General features: G+C 57.5%; 3 protein-coding genes across 9 annotated transcripts in view; 2 read left to right on the top strand and 1 right to left on the bottom strand.

Moving 5' to 3' along the window:
* The window catches only part of B4GALNT3 (beta-1,4-N-acetyl-galactosaminyltransferase 3), a 94,109-nt gene extending 87,452 nt beyond the window's left edge, over window positions 1–6,657 (top strand). For 4 of the 5 annotated variants that reach the window (XM_082349090.1, XM_082349089.1, XM_082349092.1 and 1 more), the window contains 5 exons: window positions 635–788; window positions 1,006–1,078; window positions 1,441–1,594; window positions 2,144–2,270; window positions 3,943–6,657. In XM_082349090.1, coding sequence (XP_082205216.1) covers window positions 635–788; window positions 1,006–1,078; window positions 1,441–1,594; window positions 2,144–2,270; window positions 3,943–4,051 — 617 coding nt within the window. In that variant the 3' untranslated portion in view covers window positions 4,052–6,657. Of the gene's footprint in view, window positions 1–634; window positions 789–1,005; window positions 1,079–1,440; window positions 1,595–1,824; window positions 2,123–2,143; window positions 2,271–3,942 lie in introns of those variants that run through there. The other variant, XM_082349091.1, reaches the window with a different exon arrangement.
* A 118-nt stretch (window positions 6,658–6,775) lies between these two features.
* NINJ2 (ninjurin 2) overlaps window positions 6,776–20,529 on the bottom strand; it is a 75,881-nt gene continuing 62,127 nt past the window's right edge. The window contains exons 1-4 of one of the 3 annotated variants that reach the window (XM_082349143.1): window positions 10,089–11,288; window positions 8,668–8,899; window positions 7,954–8,134; window positions 6,776–7,475 (exon numbers count right to left, since the gene is read on the bottom strand). In XM_082349143.1, the coding sequence (XP_082205269.1) occupies window positions 7,968–8,134; window positions 8,668–8,821 (321 nt within the window). In that variant the 5' untranslated portion in view covers window positions 8,822–8,899; window positions 10,089–11,288 and the 3' untranslated portion in view covers window positions 6,776–7,475; window positions 7,954–7,967. Of the gene's footprint in view, window positions 7,476–7,949; window positions 8,135–8,667; window positions 8,900–10,088; window positions 11,289–20,529 lie in introns of those variants that run through there. The other 2 variants (XM_082349142.1, XM_082349141.1) reach the window with 2 other exon arrangements.
* LOC309609097 (uncharacterized protein) overlaps window positions 9,324–20,529 on the top strand; it is a gene marked incomplete at its 5' end in the record, with an annotated part of 34,345 nt that continues 23,139 nt past the window's right edge. Inside the window, 4 exons of the mRNA XM_082350044.1 lie at window positions 9,324–9,433; window positions 11,182–11,737; window positions 12,348–12,425; window positions 16,810–16,861. Of these exons, the coding sequence (XP_082206170.1) occupies window positions 9,324–9,433; window positions 11,182–11,737; window positions 12,348–12,425; window positions 16,810–16,861 (796 nt within the window). The remainder of the gene's footprint in view (window positions 9,434–11,181; window positions 11,738–12,347; window positions 12,426–16,809; window positions 16,862–20,529) is intronic.

Genomic DNA, 20,529 nt, shown 5'->3' with positions numbered 1-20,529 from the left:
TTCACAAGAACTTGCGGGAGAGGCCACTTTGGGAAACTGGGGCTCACAGGAGAAAAGTAACTAGTCTGAGGTCATGTGGGCAGTCAGGGCTGGAGCTGGGAGGGGCGCTGACTCATAGGCCAGCGTCTCTTCTTACTGAACCAGCATTCAGGGTTGGATGTGAAAATCAGCCGGGGCTGCTGTCCTGGGCTTTACAGCTGGCCTGGGGCAGTGAGACAGGGAGGGCGGGCTGGCTGGCTTCTATAACAAGAGAGGGGAGCCCGTCACAGGAGTGTAACCGTAGGGTCGGACAGGACGTGAAGGATGACCGTAAGATGGACAGCTAGAGGGTTTGAGTGTGAGAGCCCAGGAGGGGTAACCATGACAAGCTGATAACAAGCCCCAGCCCCAGGCCTTCCCGCAGAGCCCTCCCTGGGAGGCTGTGCGGGGAGGGGGGTGTAGAGGCCCCTGTAACGGTGAGCTCTCCCTCTGCCCTCCGTCCCCCGCTGCTCTGCTGACCTTTCCCGTAGCCGCATTACCCTCAGCAAAAGTCTGATGGGACTCCTGAGCACACAGGAACCGGGAGTGGAGGTGCCCTCTTTTGCATTACCTCTGCTTCTTTCTCCCCGCCCGCCCCACCTGCCCCACCGGGCAGTAAAGAACCAGGCGCGCTGGGTGCAGCAGTTCATCAGAGACATGGAGACCCTGTTCGGTGTCACCGGCGACCCGCACTTCAACATCATCATCACCGACTACAGCAGCGAGGACATGGACGTCGAGATGGCCCTGAGAAGGTCCAAGCTGCCAAGGTGAGGGTGTTCTCGGCAGGGCACAGCCTGAGCCAGCTCTTCCTGAAGTCCCGCCAGCTTCCCTGACTCCCAGCCTCTAGCTTTTCCCAGAGGACGCACCCGCCTGCCCGTAGTCCCATCCCAGGAGCACGCGTCACCTCTCCTCTGCCTGCCAGCTTCCACCTGGGACTGCCACAGCCGGGCCCTGAGGCTCAGCCCCTCTCTGTTCTCCCCGCAGCTACCAGTACCTGAAGCTAAGTGGGAACTTCGAACGCTCAGCCGGGCTTCAGGCTGGCGTGGACCTGGTGAAGGTAAGCGGCCTGAGAGACGTGACTAAGGCTGCTGAAGAGACGCACAGACGGCCAGCTCCTCGGGGAGGAAGGGACGAGGACACGGGGTCCTCTCTGCTGCGCCGCAGGGCCGGTACCGGGGTGGGAGCGTTTGTGCGGGGTCCTCGGAGTCCGTGAAAGGTCCGGGAGGAGTCGGGATTCCCTCTCTGACGGTGAGAACTGTGCCCTGATGCCCAGTACCGTGGAAACCCATCCAACAGTTTGCTTCACGCAAGTTTGTCAGTCACTGAGATGGGAAAGAGCCTGAGGGTTGTCCTAGAGAGTGACCTGGGCTCCTGGCCGTGGTCTGCAGGGGCTGCTGACCCTCCCACCTCCGTCCGCAGGACCCGCACAGCATCGTCTTCCTCTGTGACCTCCACATCCACTTCCCAGCTGGGATCATCGACGCCATCCGGAAGCACTGCGTGCAGGGCAAGATGGCCTTCGCGCCCATGGTCATGAGGCTGCACTGTGGCGCCACCCCCCAGTGGCCTGAGGGTGAGCCTGTCCTGGGCTGGGGAGGGTAGGCGAGGCCTCTCTGCCTTGCTTCTTAACCCAGAGCTGGAAACAGTCATGTCTACAACGGCAGCACCCCTCCCCCGCCCTCCCCTCCCGCTCCTCTGCTCCGCTGGACAGACCACAGAGAAGTGCCCCCAGGGCTGAGCTGACAGCAGCAGCAGCAGCGATGAACATTTCCCGCCTCATCTTCCCCTCCTTTTGTTCATCAGACCTTTATTAAGCACTTACTATGTGCCAGACGGTGTGCTGTGTGAGGATACAGAGATGGGAGGAAGATTCCCCACCTGGAGAGGGAGCGGCGCGAGGCTGTGCCCTCGGGGGCTGCTGCCGGCAGAGCCTCCTGTAGGGCTGTCGCCGGCCCTTGGTCCCTCCCTGGTAGGACTGCTGCCTTCCCTGGACCCGGAACCTTAGCTCGGGGGGCTTCCCCCCCACATAGGCAAGGGGCTCGCTCAGATGAGAGTTTTCAGCCTCAGCCTTCTCTGTCCTCCTGGCCCTGGTTCAGCTCATCTGAGGCTTGTCTGTCCACAGGCTACTGGGAGGTGAATGGATTTGGGCTGCTCGGCATCTACAAGTCAGACCTGGACAGGATCGGGGGCATGAACACCAAGGAGTTCCGAGACCGCTGGGGTGGGGAGGACTGGGAGCTGTTGGACAGGTGAGCGGGGAGCCGGGGCACCTGAGAGGCCTGGGGGAGGGGCCCTGGGACGGGGGCAGGGCTAGATCCCCCCCCCCGCCCCCCGGGCCCAGCACCGCCTCTTGGGGGTCACATTCCTTCCCTCGCTGAGGCTGGATCTGTTGGCGGGGATGCCGCCTTTGCCTGTGTCACAGGGCGGGTGTGGTGGGTGCCTGGCAGACTGTCGGGGGGAGAACACACACTCCGAGCTGTGTGGATGCGAACGGTACTGTTCTCGGCAAGGCTCCCACCTGCCCACCCGGGAGAACACGGCTGGGGAGGAGGCTGAGCTTGTGGCGGTGGATAAGAGACCCGGCAGAGGGTCAGGAAAAGAGCCAGTGTGGACCATTAAAGGGCAGCAGGTATCCAGGAGGTTCTGGGTCCCTGGTAGAAGGGAGCTGGGGGGAGGAGGACAGGGTCTGTGGTGTGTAAAGAAGAGGCAGGACCAGCCGCGGCAGGGAGCGGGTGGGAAGAGGGGTGGCAGCAGAGAGCAGGCTGGTGGGACCCCAGGGTGAGGGGATTTCAGAGCATGTGGGTGGTGAGGAGGTGGAGGCTTAGTCTGAGATTCCTCCTTCCAGAATTTTTGCCAAGAGAAGGGGAGGGATGATCCCTTGGGATTTGAGCTTAAGGCGGGGGGTGGGGGCCAAAGAAGGGAGAGGGGAAAAATCCAAGAGAGAAAGGGTGTAATTGCTGGAACAGTGCCCAGAGGAGGCGGACAGGCAAGGTCAGGGGCTCCGGGGGAGAGGAGACCTTGACAGGGAAGAGACGCTCTTCTTCCTGAGACACAGGGCACTTCCTCACCCACCAGTCACTGGGCGCCTGTACTTGGCAGGTGATTTACATCCATCACCTCCTTTATTCCTCCCCAGAACTCTGTGAGGTAGGTGTGATTGTCTCCGTTCTCCAGATGAGAAAACTGAGCCTTGAGGAGAAGTTAACAACTTGCCCCAAATCTCACAGCTATGACTGTTGGAGGCTTAACAACCCGGTCTGCTTGTTTTTTCCCTAGAGAGCAGGCAGGAGGGAAGGTGACAATACTGAGGGAATTTAAGGTGCAAAGGAGGGAGGGTGAGGGAGCTTGTATTAGATAACGCAGCTCCCGTAAAGCTCTGTTAGTCAGACCCCAAGGTGGACAGAAGCCTGGGCTGGTGTTCCCTCCACCGCTGCGAAGAGGCAGACCTCAACCAGTTCTGGACCTGCCTGCCTCCTCTGAAGCCCGAGGAGAGAGAAACGGCTCCAAATGCCAGTTATTTCCACCCGCTGGAAGCACAGGCCTCCCGACAGGCCATGCATGTGGAAAGGGGGCGGGGAGGGATGGGAGAGGTCTTCTCTGTGTCCTCCACACTCCACCCCTGACCCCCGCCTCCATCATCACTGGTCCTCACCTCACCCTCGCCGTACCCAGCCCATCGTTATCCTTTCTAGAGGGAGAGGCTCTGAAAGATGCCGTGCCTCATAGGTCCGGAGCTGGGCTTCCAGCCCAGGCCCTTTGGCTCTCTTTGCACGCCCCACCCGCTCCCCTGCCCCGTGGGGAGTAGCCAGAGGGTGACAGGGACAGGGCCTGGCGGAGACGTGGAAGGCAGGCTCCTCGGGGGCCCCCCTCCCCACCCCCGCCTCTGTGCACCTGTCACTCATCCGGTCCCTTCCCACCCAGGATCCTCCAAGCAGGCCTGGAAGTGGAGCGTCTCTCCCTCCGGAATTTCTTCCATCACTTCCATTCCAAGCGAGGCATGTGGAACCGCCGCCAGATGAAGACGCCATAACCCCGGGGGTGGCCCGCTGGACCCACTGCTTCCGGCCCCTGCACCGCAGTGGCCTGGCCAGTGCCCGCTTGCTGCCGGAGGGGGAGAGGGAGGGGAGCAGGGGCCGCGCTGGGCCCGAGGGGCCTCCGAGCCGACACCCCCTGCGCCGGCAGCCGTCCTCCATGGAAGGAGGCCAAGGCCTCTCCCCACCTCTGGGCCTCCGGGGCCAGGAGATGGGAAGGAGACGGGACAGCTCCCGGGTAGGGCGGTGGAACCGGGTTGAGGAAGGAAAGCCCTCCCTGGGTGACACCACCCTGACCGGGAGGTGCCTTCCAGCGTCCACCCCGGGTTCCTCAGGGGGCAGTGGCCGTGGACTGGGAAGCTCTCCTATTGGACGTATTTTATTGGGGTTTTTATTTTTTTAACAGAAAACCAAAACTGTAACTGTCCAGATCCAGCACTGACTGTGAGGGGGCAGAGTCGTGCATTAAGGGGGGGCCCCGCATACCTCAGACCCACAGGTGCGTCCCTCGGTCCTTGACCAACAGCTGATTTGTAACCCAGGAGCCGGCCTCACGTGGAGCCGTTCTCAGCTCTCCCGCAGGCATGTGGCTCCAGGACACGCATATCTCTCCCAGGTGGCCACCCGACAGCTGGCCACCGATTAGGGCATTAACCTTACCCTCCAGGTGGCACTAACTCCAGACTGGCATCCTCTTCCCGGTGCCACGGGGGGCTGGGAGCCGGGGAACCGATGGGCAGGGGGCTCCTGGCCCCCTGGTGTTGGGTGAATAGGCCGTGTATCATGGGCAAGGTGGGGAAGGCAGGGACGAGAAGCCCCTTTCTGTCCCAGCGGCCTGTGAGCTGGGCCTTGGGGACCATGTGAAGCAGAGCCGGGAGAGGATGAGAGGAGGGGTGGGATCCAGCGGGAAGGGATGAGAAGGGAAGTGGGAAGCTTGAGTGCTCACAGCCCAGCTCCCTCCTGCAGAGAGGGCCCCAGGCCGGCCCGGTGGGGAAGACAGGAGGAAGACACTCTGAACTAGGGAACAGGGACGGTGGGGGGGAAGGTCTGGGGAGGCGAGGGCATCGCTCTGAACTACTTCCTCACATGGAAGGAAGCAGGGCCGGAGGATGAAAAGTGAAGCCGTTTCAGGGAACACAGCCCTTGACCTTCGTAGTCTGGGGCACCCTCTCTGTCACCTACGATCACGCACGTATCTTGCACTAATGATCCCAGACGCCTTCGTGGCTGGGGATTTTTCTACTGCTGCTGCCTCTGCCGCTACTCTGATTCACCAACGGTGCATCGGACACTGCATCTCGAAGCCCAGTGTCTGTGAGGAAGGGCGTAGGGGGAGGTGCAGCTGGGCCCAGGGGGCCAGTCAGCTGGGCCCAGGCTCCGTGCTGTGGCAGAGTCCAAGTCACAGTACGTGGAGCTGCAGGGTCTACTTGGTGGGCCCTGCATTCACCAAGAGCATGAACTTGGCATATGGGAGAGTGGAGCCCCTCGAGAACCTTCTGGAGCTTGAAGAGAATCCCTGCCTCCCTCTTAAGAAATCAGGAAGGACACAGACTTTTCAATTCATAGATTGCGGTTTACGGAGGCCATATCTGCCCTCAGGCTGTGGCTTTTTACGGTCCTTGCTCAGGCTCCGTGCCTTGGGAAAGGGCTGTAGGGAGTAGGTGAGAGCTGCAGTTGGCTGGCTGGGGTGCCACGTTTCTCTTTGGGGCCACTCTCATCCCTGGGCATCGCCCTGCAAGGCCCGAATCTACCCAGACAGCCCTCCCGCTTCACCCCTCCTGATGACAGGAGCCCGCCCAGCCTCCCCTGCCTGATGCATCACCCCCTCTGCCCCAGCCAGTGCCTTGTGTTTGAAGTTTGTTACCTCCACACCGCCTGCCTTAATGGAGAGGGCCTGGCACGGCCCCTACTCTGTAGGGAAATGTGTAGGGTGGGGGGAGGGAAAGCATTGAATACAGCATCTTCTCAGAAAACAAAACGCTCTTGTGTTTTCCTCTTGCCCATCAGGGTGGGAGAGGGGTGGGCCCAGGGTTCACGTCGCCGTCCTGCAGCTGTCAGGCCTCTGATGGACGTGCCAGGGACCCTCCACACCACCCTCCACCCTTCACCGCCTGGGGGGCGGGGGTCAGCCCTCCCTGGGCTGTGGTTTACTCGAAGGGGCGCACCTGGTTCCTGCCTGAGGAGCATTTTCTGAGCAGTAGATTCGTGGAGGTTGGTGGTTTCAGTTGAGAAAGGATGGTGGACACAGGATGGTTGGACAAACAGTGGAGAGAAACTGAGGTGTGGCTTATTGTAACAGAGCAGATAGGGACTTCCTGGGTGGTCCAGTGGTTAAGAATCCACCTTGCGACGCAGGGGACGCGGGTTCGATCCCTGGTCAGGGAACTAAGATCCCACATGCCACGGGGCAACTAAGCCCGCGTGCTGCAACTACGGAGCCCACGGGCTCTGGAGCCCGCGTGCCACAACTAGAGAGCAGCCCGCACGCCGCAACTAGAGAAGCCCGCGCACCGCAACGAAGATCCTGCGTGCCGCAACTAAGACCCAACGCAGCCAAATAAATAAATAAAATGTTAAAATAAATAAATAAAAATAAAATAAGAGAGCAGACAATCTAAAGTCGTTTCTGTTTGAGCTGGGGGTGCCCTGTTGCTGCTTTACAGGTACAAAGGTACTGTCCTAGTCATATTTGGTCTAGGCAGAGATCAAAATTAGTTTTTATTCCTTAAAACTCATGCCCAAGAGGAGGTGCTGCTATGAAAGCTGGGGCAGCCTATAGTAGGGTCTCAAAAAGCATCATGCGTACACACACCAATCCAGAAATGACTCGTCTGCCACTGGTGCAGCAGTTGGTAATTAGCCCAAGGCACTCGGGCCGGGAAATTTGACTCAGCAGGACCCGGAGGAGAGGGAATGACTTAAAAGCCTTTTCTCCCTCCAGGCTTGGGGTTGCTCCTTTGAGCCGTTTCTAGGACACAGATGGAGAGAGCAGCCCGGGTGCTCGAGCCTCCCCAGCTGAAGACATAAAGACTGACTCACAGTGGATTTGCAGAAACCTTTAAAGAGAGAAATCATTCCATCCCACAGAAAGGGAAAACAGGCCTGGAGCAGAGCGGAGGAATGGGGTGGGGTCAGAACCAGAGTCCTTAAGCTGGGCAGGCCCAGCCTTCGGTAGGCATGCCTGAGGTACAGGAGATGCTGCCAGGAGGAAGGTGGGTGGTACCCCAGTCCGAGCTCAGGGCACCAGACCGAGATGAGTTCACTTAAGCTGGTAAAAGGGCCCATCTTTGTTCCGGGGCCGAGGGTAGGAAGCAAGGGCATCTATGTCGCCCTTCCAGGAGCTCTCCCAGGGGCTGCGGACTGTGCCCACCAGCCTGGCAGATGAGCGGGGGAGAGAGGAGGAAGCAGTGGCCGGCCCAGAACCTGCAGGGAAGCAGAGGGATGGTGAGGAGGGCAGGTCAGACCAGTGCCTCAGGCTTAAGTGTCCCACGATTGCCCTGGCAGCCTTCTCAGGACGCAGGTGCGGGTTCAGATCTGAATCTGCAGCGGGGCCTGAGGCTCTGCGCTGCCGGCCAGTTCCCAGTGGTTTTGTTGGCGCTGCCGGCCCGTGGACCACGATTGGAGCTGTACGGGCTCCTGGACAGTGCCAAGGAGAAAACCCACATCTCCCTCTTCCCCCCACTAACCACAGCCTCCACCCAGCCCAGGCTGGAGAGAAGCCCAGCCTAAGAAGAGAGAGCACAAGGGGACGTTGGTGAGTCCCAAGCCAAGCTCTTCTCCAAGAGCCCGTCCCTGCCCCAGGTCTATATTCCTCCCCTTTTGCTTGGCAAGGCTCTCTCTCAGCCCAAACCCCCAGAGGTGAGAAGGGCCACCTGGGGACCTCCCATCCTCCCTCACCTGCCTTCTAGGCTGTGTTCAGAGAGGGGTCCTTGAGGTCCTGGCAGCCAGGAACCCAGTCTTATGTGCCCCGAAGGCCGTGATGAAGACATTGATGATGACGGTGATGAAGACCAAGATGGTGGCTGCATTGTTGAGCTGGTTTAGTCGCCACTGCTTTTCTACCTCGTTGAGGTTCAGTCGAGCTGTGGAGAAGCGGGAGTGGCAGGTAAGGGTCTGGGTGGGGGGCGGTGGCCACAGCCTGGAGCTTCCCCCACCACAGCCGCTAGAGTCCAGAGAAAGTCTGGTCCTTCAGAGATCAAGGGAGGTGGCAGCCATTGTGCTGAGATGCTTTCTCCCCCACTGACCAGTGTGGGGTATCCATGTGGTACTCAATAGTGCTGGGATTTGGGAAGTTATACTGGGTCTTCTAAGAGTAGGGATGCACGCTCCCACAAGAGGCTCAAAGGAACGCTGCTATGAGTTAGCATAGTCATTCAGCAGGTATTATGGAGTGGCCACTAGATGGGATACCAGGAGGTGGGACAGGTGCCTGTCCGTACTGTGTGGTTGTTACTTGGGCATTCGAAGGTGTACAGGGCTAACAGCAGGTTATGGCTCAGAAGGTGGCCTGTGCAAATGCAGGGTGTGACAGGGAGGCACTTGGGGCATTTCTTCCCACCAGGGGGGCACCCCCCCACCCCCACCCCGAGGCCAACTCCAGGCCTGGGCTCCTCACCAATGACCATGAGGAGGATTCCAATGACCACCTGCAGGAGCAGAGAGATGCTGATGAGGGTGACGAGGGTGGTGTAGTGAAGAGAGGACGGCCCCTGCTCCAGCACCACTTTCAGCTGCGTGGCGTTAGACACAAAGAGGGCCACGTCCAGCATGCTCTCTGCCACGCTCTTCTTGGTGGCATAGTGGTTCAGGTTGATGGGCGGGCTCCTCCTGGGGCTGGCGTTCCCAGGCTGTAGGGGACAAAACACAGGCTTACCTGGGAGGCTCCGGAAGGAAAGTGGTTGAGAGGCAGGGAAGAGGAGTGGGGTTTTAAAGGTCTCCCCTCACCAGGTGGGAAACGAGGGCAGGTAACCCCCTTCTCGGTGCTGTGGTCTGAAAGAATAAAGAGGTGGACTAGAAAACCCTTACGTGCGTTTGAACTTGGAAATGATGCTGTGTTGTAATTTCTGTTTCATGGAGGGTCACTCTGCCTCACACCTTCACACCTCGAAAGGGAGGAGGAGCTTGGGCTGCTTGTAAACGAGCAGTCCTCATTTTATTCGCCCTTTTACCTGGGCCAGGCCTGGCCTTGGGTGGCTCTTTTCCTCCGAGAGTAAAGCATCTCAGCTCTGAGGCCTGGCTGGAGAAGGAAAAGGCACCTCTTCTTCCAGAACGATGCGGCCCCGAGGCGGGGTGCAGAGCTTCACAAATGGAACAGGAGCTGCCTGTGGGTCCCACTCGGCCCTCGTGGGGAGCCCTGGAGCCGCAGCCCTGCTCGGGCACACGTCTGTGTGCCCACATGCACGCACACAGCAAAACATACTGGCCAAAAGCTCTTCGTTTGTTTTTGTATTACTTTTTGGTGAGAATTTATTGAAGCATAATTTACATTTGATTTGATTTTGAAATATTAAAACGAAGCTCTTCTTCTTGAGAAGTCGCTCACTCTAAAAGAGAGAGTCACGATGCAGTGCCTGTGGTGTGGGCCTCTGCGCTGGACCAAGAAAGTCACACTGGATGGTGCAGGCAACCCCGCAGTCACTCAGGAGAACCTGGGTAGGTTTTAGGGAGATTGATTTAGTATGGCGCTTGGGATGCATCGGCTCATGAGGGCCCAGAGACAGGGAGACCCATTGAAAGGTTATGGTCTTGATTTAGGGTCAGGCTGTCAAGGAAATGAAGCAGAATGGGGGTGAGAAAGGAGAGGAAGGGAGGTCTCGGAGATGTTACAGCCTGGATGGGATGTCTGTTGAGCGGGCGGGTGCGCAGGTGGTTGGATGGGGCAGGTCTCAGAGGGTTCTGGTTGCCCCTTTTGGATGCTGGGCTTGTCTGGAGCTAGCTGGCCTGGTTGGTTAGGGCCAGGGATCCCAAGGCCAATACCCCACAAAGCCCACACAGTCCCTGTCAGCCCTGAGGCTACAACCTGTGGTCCTAGCTTACCTGGTAAATGTTTGTTCTGGGTATAAAATGCCCTCACAAGGAGAGAGAGTCCATGCGGCAGCCCCCGGCTCTCTTCACGATGCAGAGGCCTCTGCCGGGCACAGCTGTGAGCTGGGACTTCTTTGCCCCCGTTCCCCCCACTACCCTCCAGTTTGCCCATAGCGATGAGCTTTGCACTTTCTCCTCCTTCCAAACCTGGCTCTAAGTCCAAGACCTGATAAACTGTGAAATTACTAAGAAAGCTTCACGGAGAGACCCCCTTCTCTAAAACGTTGCATATGAACAGTGGGCAAAACCATAAATCCCAACCTCTAGTGGTGTTCCGCTTTGTTTTGTTTTGTTTTTGAGCATCAAGCAGATAGTGTGTGCAGGCAGGGGTAGCAGGGGTGGGTATCGCGGGCACAGGTCTTCCAGAGCCTCAGCAAAGACGGCTGTTCCTAGGTTTTAATAGACCTGATGGGCTTTGGTTGTTAAGTGATCTCAGGGCCATCGCTTCACAGAGGATGTGGGTTCCCAGGAGCACAGGAGGGGACAGGCCTCATCCTCTCCTCTTTAATTTAGGGCCTGCTTTTATTTTGATTTGTGCCAGTTGGGGCTGCTTTATAACTGAGAGTGGTGGCGGGAAGCTCTCAGGGGCCCCTCTAAGTCCCCCAGGGCACCGTTCTCCCGTGTCCACGTGGTGGCGCTCAGGGTCCGGAGGAGCAACTTTGGTACCAGCTGCGCGGCGTTGCGGGGTGGAGTGGCGAGGGATCCACTGACAGGACAGGACTGGTGTGAAACCTGGACCCCGTGGAGGCCCGGGACGGGAGCCTGTTCACAGGTCTGCACAGGCCGGCCTAAAACCCACCAAGCGTGTCAAATGAGGGTTCAAATGATCCAGTCCTGATATTGGGGCCTGCGTGGGTGGGTCACCTTGCAGGGTGGGGACTTGGTTAGAAGACAGATGGCTGGGAGACCCTGAGAGACGCTGCCTAGAAAGGGATCGCCCCGTGGTAGTATCTTTAAAAAGCAGGAAAAGGGTTTTCTTAATCCCTCAGAGCCACTTTAGGTGCAGCCCTGCCCTGAGGCAGAGGGATGATTGAAATGACCTGAGGGCCCTCCCTTATGGCCTGAGGATTCGATTGGATGAACCCCTGAATCCTGCAGGTCGCCCCCCTTTCTGCCGACAGCCCGGAGCCCAGGAGCGACCCCAGGAGGAGTGGGGGCGGGGGCGGGGGCGGGGGGAGGCCGCCGGGCGCGCTCCTGCCTCGGGCGCTGGCCCTTTAAGGCCGGCGTCCCGGGAACAAAGGCCCGGCCTGAGCACCGGCCTGAGTCACTTCAGTTCCTCCGCCCGCGCCCTCCCCGCCCGGCCCGGCCCGGCCCCTTCCCACCCGGGACTACCGGCGGCTCCACGGGGTCCGCCCCTTGTGCCCGGGGGTCTGCGGAGCGCGCGGGCGCGGTGGGCGCGGGCCTCCCCAGGCCCCTGTCGTCGTCTGGCTCCTCCGGGCGCGAGCCGGGGGCTGGCGGCCGGGACCCCCGACTCTGGGCCTCCCACTTTGGGCCTCAGTTTCCACATCCACAAACCGGGGAGATCCCTTTCTGGAGGCCGAGTGAGCGGGCTCCTCCCCACAGCAAAGAGAACTCCGAGCCTCGGACTCTTCCCGTCTGAAGTGCGTCTTGCCGTGACCCCTGACCCTCTGTGTCTATGTCTCAGGCCCCCACCCCCGCCCTGCACTGTTTCTCCAGGACAGCGCCAAGTTCAGCTTGGTTCCTCCAGCGCCAAGCCTGAGACGAGCCCTTGCTGGAGATGCGCGCGCCCCTCAACCTGCCCACCCGCGGCAGCTGAGCGCCTAGGCAGGGCCCTGCTGATAGGAAGTCCGGGCTCCGGGGTTCTGGGCGGCAAGAGGACCTGGGTTTGGAGCTGGGGTGGGATGACACCACAGACCCCTCCCCGGGTCCCCCGAGTCCTCCCCCCGCCTGGCCTTGCCCTAGCACAGCCGTTTCCCTCCCTTTTCCTCGCCCTGCCCTCCATCCCGCTCAGACTTCCCTGTTCCCGGGCTCTGGCTCTGGCTTGCTCGCCAAGTCCCAGCTCCCAAGGCTGGTGTGGATTCCATCCCTTGAAGTCATGGATTGCTCCATTGTTCTGCCAGACAATTATTTATCCCTTAATCCTTGCTGGCCTATATTTTTGTTTCTTGACAAAACTTGAGTTGGATAGGAAAGGAATGCCTCTTTTAACAGAAAAATAAACACAATTTTATATTGTTTATTGACCCTAAGGTCCGTGGGAACACCAGCTCCAACAGATCATTCTGCCCTTTCTTGGAAACAAGATTCCAGGGGTGTTCTTCCAAAGGGGTAAGTAACTGTCCTACCAAAAAGCCATGGGATCCACTGCTCAGAGTGTTTAGGACCTGGAGCCCGAGGCAGGAGTGAGGGCGCTGTGGTTGGAAGGCCCAGAGGTGGGGATCTACAGCAGCCCAGAGGGAACCACAGAGGTCACGGCAGGTACAAATCCTGCTCCTGCAACAAGCTGGCTGTGTGCCTGTTCTCACCACCAGGTTCCCTTTCTTATCTGCGAGATGAGGGAGGTGGGGTAAATGATTTCTTGGCTCCCTTCCAACCCAGAGTGATCTAGGAGCGGGGAAGCCCCCTCCTCTGCCTGGAGTCTCAGGGGCCGAGGACATGGCTTCCGAGAGGCAGAGGCCATGACTCACTTGCCCTCGGCAGCTCCAGGGCAGGGGTGACCCTCCAGTGAGTCATTCCTGTCAGCCCTGAGAAAAGCCATATGGCAGCTTCCCCGTGTATCAGCTCAAACTCAGGGCATTAGACAAAATAGGCCCAGAGGAGCCGTGGGCTGTCATCCCCTCTGTCAAAATGCTTGACTACCCAGAAAAGCCACCTGAAAGGAGACAGTGAAGAGCCCGCCTTTGGAGGGCTGGTTTCACAAAAGGGAAGGGCAGATCCCAGCCCAGGAAGAGTGAGCGATTGGTTCAGATACATGGATTTGAGTGACCTACTGTGCCGATTTGCCTTTGATGAGGTGCCTGAGATCCCCGATTCTCTGTCAGGATTAAGTGTGAGAGGGTGCCCAGGTCTGTCATACTGCAGACACACGCAGGCCCCAGAACACTGGGAATGATGGCAGTTCCCACTTACAGATTACAGACCTTGAGCCTGACGCACGGCTAAACACGGGACATAAGTCATCTTATCCAGTCCCCACACAGCCCTCCGAAGTTGGTGAGGGCATCCTTATCGTAGTTGAAAAAACAGAGGCTCAGAGAGCCTAAGTAACTTGTCCCACAGCACAGTCTTTATCCCAGTTCTCCATATGCCAGAGCCTCTAACTTGAACCCCTACTCTGTGACCTCCCAGAAATTGAAGATAGGATAGACTCCCTGCCTCCAAGGAGTTTAGGCTCTAAAGATAGACTTATGTGGCCTCAGATGAAAGAAGACCAAATGGACACTTGCTCAGAGGAGGTATAACACCCCTCCTGGGGTGGCACTTATGTTGGGCTTTCCTGAATCTACAGGGGGCCTGTGTCCTGGGCCCCTGCCTCACTGCGGCAGAAAGGGCCCTACACCCATAGTCAAAAGGCTTGAGTTCAAACTGGTAAGAGGTGATCCTGGCAGCTGGAAGAATAGGGTTGACAGAGAAACTTTCATCCGGACATTTTGAATTTTGACTCATGTAAATGTTTGAACTATCTACAAATAAATAATAAATAAATAAATAAATAAAACAGAAACGAATATGCACCCCAAAAGGCCAATGGTTTATATAAAGCAGAATTTATAACTTCACCTCACCTAGGCCTTAGCTTCTCCATGTGTGAAATGGGAATAATATGCCCTGTTTAGCCCAAAGTGCCGTTAAAAAGATCAGTGAGGTAATGTGGGTGAATGTGCTTTGAAAGCTGTGCAGCCTTAGAACAAGGAGGAGGTGAGAGAGAAGGCTCTCCTACTCAGGACCACACTCCCACCTGTGGGCCTGGAGGCATTTAAGGCCTGGGTGCTGACTCAGCCCGACCCGGCCCACCTTCCGAAGGTTTGTCTTCTCAGCAGCACCCCTGGTCTTTGAAACCCTTCTCTACCGATCCGGGAACCTGTCTCCTCGCCCACCTGGGGGACGCTCCCCTTCAAGCTGCTCCAGGCCCATCTCTCAGGGAGGGAAATTCTCAGACAAGCCCCCCTACGCTGGGTCCCCAAGGTCTCTGCTGTGCAGGGCCCCCCGGCCGGCTTCCACCTGCATCTCCAGCCGGTGTCCCGCTCCGCTGCCCTCCCTGGAGGGGCCAAGGGCCGCCCCTCCTTACTGGGCCGCACCACATGACTGACTGTTCCCTGAACACACCCCGGCCTTCCACCTGCCCCTGCTCCCTCCAGGGCTAAAGGCCTTTCTTCCCCGTGCCCCTTGGGAGGCCGGCCCCCCCGTCTAGACCCTGGGCTGTGTTCGGAGCCCTCCAGGGGGCCCCTCCGGCCACCTGCTTTCCTGTGGGGAATCCATCTTCCATATTCCTGGGTCTCCACGGTGCCAGGCTCAGTGATTTGCCCACATTAAATGCACAGTAAACGATCACAGCATTGAATATTTTATGTGAAAGAGTTACTTCAAAGAGTTTTTTTGAAAAAGACCAAAGAATGGATCTCTGAGGGTGGGATTTTAGGCCCAAGGACCGCTGGGTGAGGGGCGTGCTGTTTGGACAGTGAATCTGTGCCCCTGGTCCAGGGATAGCCCATTTCCCCGGGTATCCTGCCTCAGGGAACCAGTGACTCAGGCCGGCTGCTGCCGCTGGTCTTCAGGCCAAAGCCTGCCAAGGCCCGGACCCCTGAGGCACTCAGCCTGCAGCGTTCCTGTGCCAAGAGCAGTGGGTCCCTTAAACGTCAACAGGCTCTGATACACCGCGGGTGGTGTGTCCGCGTGCTGTTCCCGTCATAACACCATACTGGCCCAGAAATCTCCTCTGAGCCCTGGGCGCAGTCTTGCGAGGCGCCAGCCCTGCCCCAGGTGCACGCGGTTGCAGCCGGCGCTCAGGGCTCAGGCCCTGCAGAGGCCACCCTGGGAAGGTGTGCAGCGCCTCCTCATCCTCCAGGGGGCCCACGACACTGCGTGGGCCCTGGGGCAGCCCGGCCTGGCCAGGGGCCCCAGGGATTTTGATCCCCCTGTGAGTCCAGAGGTGACAGGCTTTCTCTCTGACGAAAGGGGGCTGTGGACATGCGGGAGCAGAGTGGGCAGGCAGGGGCGGGAAGGCGCGGGGGCTGTGATAGGAACCCCGTGGGGCCTGCTTCCTTTTTCTTAGGCAGCATTTTCCACCTCCCCTGCGAGAGGTCACCTTGTCAGCCATCTGGGTCAGGGTCCAAAGTTAATTGTGGATTTGCCACATAGAAACTTCCATAGAATTGGAAAACGAGTTCTTTCCGAATTAGCACATTGCTCTGGGGCTTCCAGATCCATCCGGCGCTTTGCTCCGGGCTTTGGGGCTCTCAGCAGCATCCCCCAAGCCCGCCTGACCCATCTCTGCTCGTGGTAATCCTACCCATCCTTCAAGGGCCAACAAACTGAGCCAAAATTCAAACAATAATAACTAAATACTGAGAATGCTGTATGCCAGGCACGACCCCATGAAGTTGGTTTTTTTCTTTGTTTGGGTTTTTTTTTTTTTTGGCCACACTGAGAAACTTGCAGGATCTTAGTTCCCTGACCAGGAATTGAACCGGGGCCCTTAGCAGTGAAAGCCCAGAGTCCTAACCACTGGACCACCAGGGAATTCCTGTGAAGTGGGTATTAAGAGTCCCATTTTACAAGCAAAGACATTGAGGCTTAAAGAGATTAACTGCCCAAAGTCACCAGACACTGAGGGATGGTCCCAGCTCCCACATCCTACACCTGAGTTCTCCCTTCTCTAGACCAGTGGTTCTCAAAGTGCGGTCCCTAAAGCAGCAACTGCAGCATCACCTGGGAACTTGTTGGAAATGCAGATTCTCAGATTCTACCCTAGACCTGCTGAATCTGAAACTCGGGGTGGTACCCAGCCCTCTGTGTTTTAACAAGCCTTCAGGGGAGTCTGATGCACCTCAAGCGTGAGGGCTGTTGGCTACATCGCACTGCCACACCGAGCTCGTCGCCAACGCCTCACATGCTTACCATCTTCTAAGCTCCGTGCTAGACACTTCCATCGACGGTCACTGAGTTCTTTTAACAACACCTGTTTTACAGATGAGAAAGTCGAGGCTCAGAACAGTTCAGTACTTTTGCCCAGGATCACCCAGCTGTTGAAATTAGAGTTGGGATTTGAACCCAGGCAGGCTCTGGAGCCTGTGTCCTTTTTTATTTTTTTCTGGCCGTGCCACACAGCATATAGGATCTTAGTTCCCCAACCAGGGATCAAACCTGAAGCCCCCACAGTGGAAGCACAGAGTCTTAACCACTGGACCACCAGGGAAGTTCCAAACAGCCTGTGTCCTTAACCACTACAGTCTTTAGTCCCTGGAAGCGTAGGTCCTGAAACCCCTCAGAGGTGGACCCTGAAGGATGCAGAGGGCATCTCTTCAGATCTCCCCACTGAATGGCGAATAAAACCAATTTATTCATTTGGCCCCAGCCGCACACGCCAGCAGCTCCCGTCCCCAGTGCCGGGTCATGCCCACCGCGTGCCTGTTTACAGGTCCTGACACGTTTATCCTTAGACCCTCTTCATGTCTTCACTCAAACATTTACTGAGCCTTTCTTGGTTTTGTAGAACCTTAGATTTTGCGGTGGAACCTGTGTCCAGATAGGAAGCCTACACACGGGTAAGTGAAAATGACTCCCGGAACAATTCATCATAAAGCAAAATATCAACATTCCACACGACAGTGCATATGAGTTTTGTATGTTCCCACTAGAGGATATGTTTGCAAAAGGCGAGCGTTATTTCCTTGGAACCTCAGGCAATTAGAATGAGAAGCAGTGAGAGTTGCGCCGGCAGTCCCTGGCTTCAGTCCAGGGGAGCAGACCTCATCGGGAGATCATATCTGTCACGGAGATGGGAAAAGGGAAGGTGGTGAATTTCCCACCCCACCCAACCGTGCGCAGACCTGCCAACGTCCTATGTGTTCTCTGCTCCTAGCGTGTGCTGGGCAGCGAGGATACCACGAGATCCCCGCCTTCCCGACACCCCTGTTCCCCTAATCCCCTAAAACGACAAGGATTAGCAGAGCATCAAGTGCATAAAGGGGGAAGCATAAGGGAGATAAAAAGACCTTTTCAGTCCCACCCCCGTAGATAAGCTTTACGGAAACAAGGACTTTATCCGTCTTGCTCATGGCTGTATCCCAGAGCCCGGCACCTAGCCTGGCGAGCTGAATGAGCCAGCGATGGCTCTGGCACCCCTGTATTCGTTCACCAGGGGCTGAGGAGGGAGGACCACTGTGAGCTGTGCTCCCGGGCTGGACCTCTTACACGGAGCCCTCTGTGGGTGCTGGAAGTGCCTGTCTTCCGTAGGCGCGTCCACTCCTGACGCAGCCCTCCGTGCGGCATCACAGCCTCAGCACGTGTGCATGTGTGTGCATGTGTGTCCACTGTCCCTGGGGTCGGCACTGCCAGGGGCCGGGCATAGACAGGCGGGCACAGAGGACGGGGGATGCTGTTGTTTTCACTGGAAGAAGCCCAGCTGCAGCTCCAGGTGGGTGGGATCAAGATGGTGAGGCGTCCCCAGGGCACTGGGTCCCAGATAGCAAAGCCAGGTGCAAACAGCCCTCAGGGTCGGCCAGCCCTGAGTTAGATGCCCTCTCGGCCCAGAGCCTGCCTGCCAGGATTGCTGCCGCCCCCCGCCGCAGCCCCAGGAGTCACCCGGTCTCCCCCCAGGCCCAGCAGACCCCTCTTCCTGCCTCAGGATCACAACTCCCAGCCCCAACTCCTGCACCCTGAGTGGCAGCTCTGGTGTCGTGGGCCAGGGTCTGGGGGAGATGAAGGTCAGCAGACGGGCGGCCCTGGGCTTGGAGCCGGCTGCCATTTCTTTCCCTGGTGACCTCGGGCAGCTCCCACAACCCCACTGCTTCCCAGCCTCCTCTTTGGCAAAAGGAGAGGATGCCGGCCCCCTCCTTCACTGTGAGGAGCTAGCGTGTGGTGAAAGGGGTGAGCCGCTGCCAGACTGCCAAGCCCTTGGCTGAAGGGCCGTGAAAGCCCCAGGCCCGTTCTCAGCCAAGCCCCACGGCATCCTCTGGAATGATCCACCCGTGGTGCTGACCCTGCTGGACAGCCCGAGCTCCAGAATGCTTCCAGAGGTATAGCCTCTCTTTCCATAACTGCGTTTATCCAGCCCTTACCAGGTTCCAGGCCTTCTTCTAAGTGTGTTTATGCACTATCTCATTTGCTTCTCATAGACCTTAAGGGGGGAAATGCAGGTTCAGAGAGATTAAGCAACTTGCCTGAGGTCACACAGCTAGAGACAGGGGAGTCAAGATTTGAACCTGGGTCTGTCTGAGGCCAGAGCTCTCGCTCTTAACCGCTATTGTTCTGTAAGCCTCTGGTCAGCTCTCGTTCTTTTGCCACCTTCGTGGAAGGCCAGGGCCCTGAGGAAGTCTTTCCTCTAGTGCCTAACTCAGTATTTGGCTAGTAGTGTGTGCTCAGGAAGGAGGGAGGGAGGGGGTAGGGAAAGAAGGAAGGGAGGCGGCCCGTCCTGCCCTTAGCCACCAGCCTGGACACAGGCTGGAAGCCCCTTTCCACCGCCCAGGGCGTTGCCCAGGCAGCGAGGCAGTTGCTGGGTCACTGCTGTGCCCTCACTTTTTCTAAAAATACAAAGAGACAAGCCCTCCAAGGCCACCAAACAGATATCCAGTTGCTCTCTAGGGTCAGTGCTGTGGCCCGGTTCTGCCACCTGACACCTGCTCCCTCTGGGCCCCTGCCTGACAGCTGACCCCGTATCCCTGTGACTGTTGACTGCCAGGCAAAGTCCAGATTTGCAGAGGAGGGAACTCTGAGCCACCGGGCCTGGCCCGGCCCCGCCTGTGCTGAGCTGTGGGACACGCAGGCAGTTTCGGCATGTTTTCCCTGAAGCCCAGTCCGAGCAAACCCTTCTTGGCTGGGGCTCCGTTCCCATGGCCATCAGCCCCTCCGGCCCCTGTGGAGTCTGGGTCGCAGCCGGGTTCAGGGATACAGACACCAGCATCCGAGTCAGGACACCAGCGTCAGGCCCTAGCTCTGCCCCTAGCAGCTGTATGACCTGCGACCTCTGTTAGCCTCCTGTAAAACTGGGAATAGTAAGATTACAAAGCAGTGACAGTGTTATCCTGTTTGACAGGTATGTATTATGTGCAGAGATAAATCTCATGAGATACGGACTAAAATGTTAACAGTGTCATCTCTAGGCCCTAGGATTTGAGGTGTCCTTGTTCTTTGGGCTTTATCTGCATTTCCTAACTTTTCCTGCAGGAATATACTCAGTGAAAGAAAAAATGTTAGAACAACAACCCACAGTTGGTATTTGGAGTATTCATCTTGACTTGCAAGACAGTTTGAGGAGAAAGTTAATGAAAGTGGGTTTTAAACTTTAAAGGACTTTGCAAGTGTCGGGGGGTCTTAATACCATTTCCTGCAGGGCATTTTGGCACTGGAACCCCAGGGGTGGGGAGGGAATAGTCCTTCCACCTGCGCACCAGGAAACCCTGGCCTATCCTTCCTTCCTCACCAGGTCGGAAGGGGAGAGAATGATGGTCCATGTGATGCCTTGGCTGAGGACAGGCACGGCCACGTGGTGCAACGCCCCAGCCTGCTCTGTGCGCGAGTCAGCAGCGTTGATTGAGCACCCACTGTGTGCACTGCCCTGTACCCTGTTCTGAGAAGATAGCTCTGTTTGCTTTCCTCAGTCAACAAACGTTTATCGAGCATCCTCTATTTTGAGGAAGTCAGAGTACAGAGGGCACGGCCTGGGGGTGAGGAGTCTGGGATGAGTTACAGAAAGAGGTGGGTGCCATGTGAGAGAGACAAAGGAAGCGGGAAACAGGAGACCACCCACTTGGGGAGGTTGGAGGAGAATTTGTGGACTTGAATGCCGTCTCAGCTGATCTTGAGGGCCTAGAAGAATCCTTCAGGATGTCCTTCCTCTGGAGATCACAGAGTCCTGCCTTGGGAACCAGTACCCTAATGGAGAGACTGGTGAAGGTTTCAAAGTGGGTGTTCATATAATACTTTGCAGGTCCAGTACAAAATGAACCTGAGGGCCCCTAGTTCAAAATGTATTAGGAGGGACTACCCTGGCGGTCCAGTGGTTAAGACTTAACGTTCCCAATCCAGGGGGCACGGGTTTGATCCCTGGTCGAGGAACTAAGATCCTGCATCCCGCATGGCAGCGGAAAAAAGAAAAAGAAAAAAAAAGTATAAAGAATTTCAAGATGGTAATGGCATTAAACCAAGCACGGGCCCTTTCTCAGTGCTGGCCCTTCTGAGCAGGCCCCTTGAAGCCAGCCCAGTCTGCTAGTAA

This window comes from Balaenoptera borealis, assembly GCF_965194805.1.
Source record: "Balaenoptera borealis genome assembly, chromosome: 13".
NCBI lineage: Eukaryota > Metazoa > Chordata > Mammalia > Artiodactyla > Balaenopteridae > Balaenoptera > Balaenoptera borealis.
The sequence above is the reverse complement of the archived record's forward strand: the minus strand, read 5'-3'. Positions and strand labels throughout refer to the sequence as shown.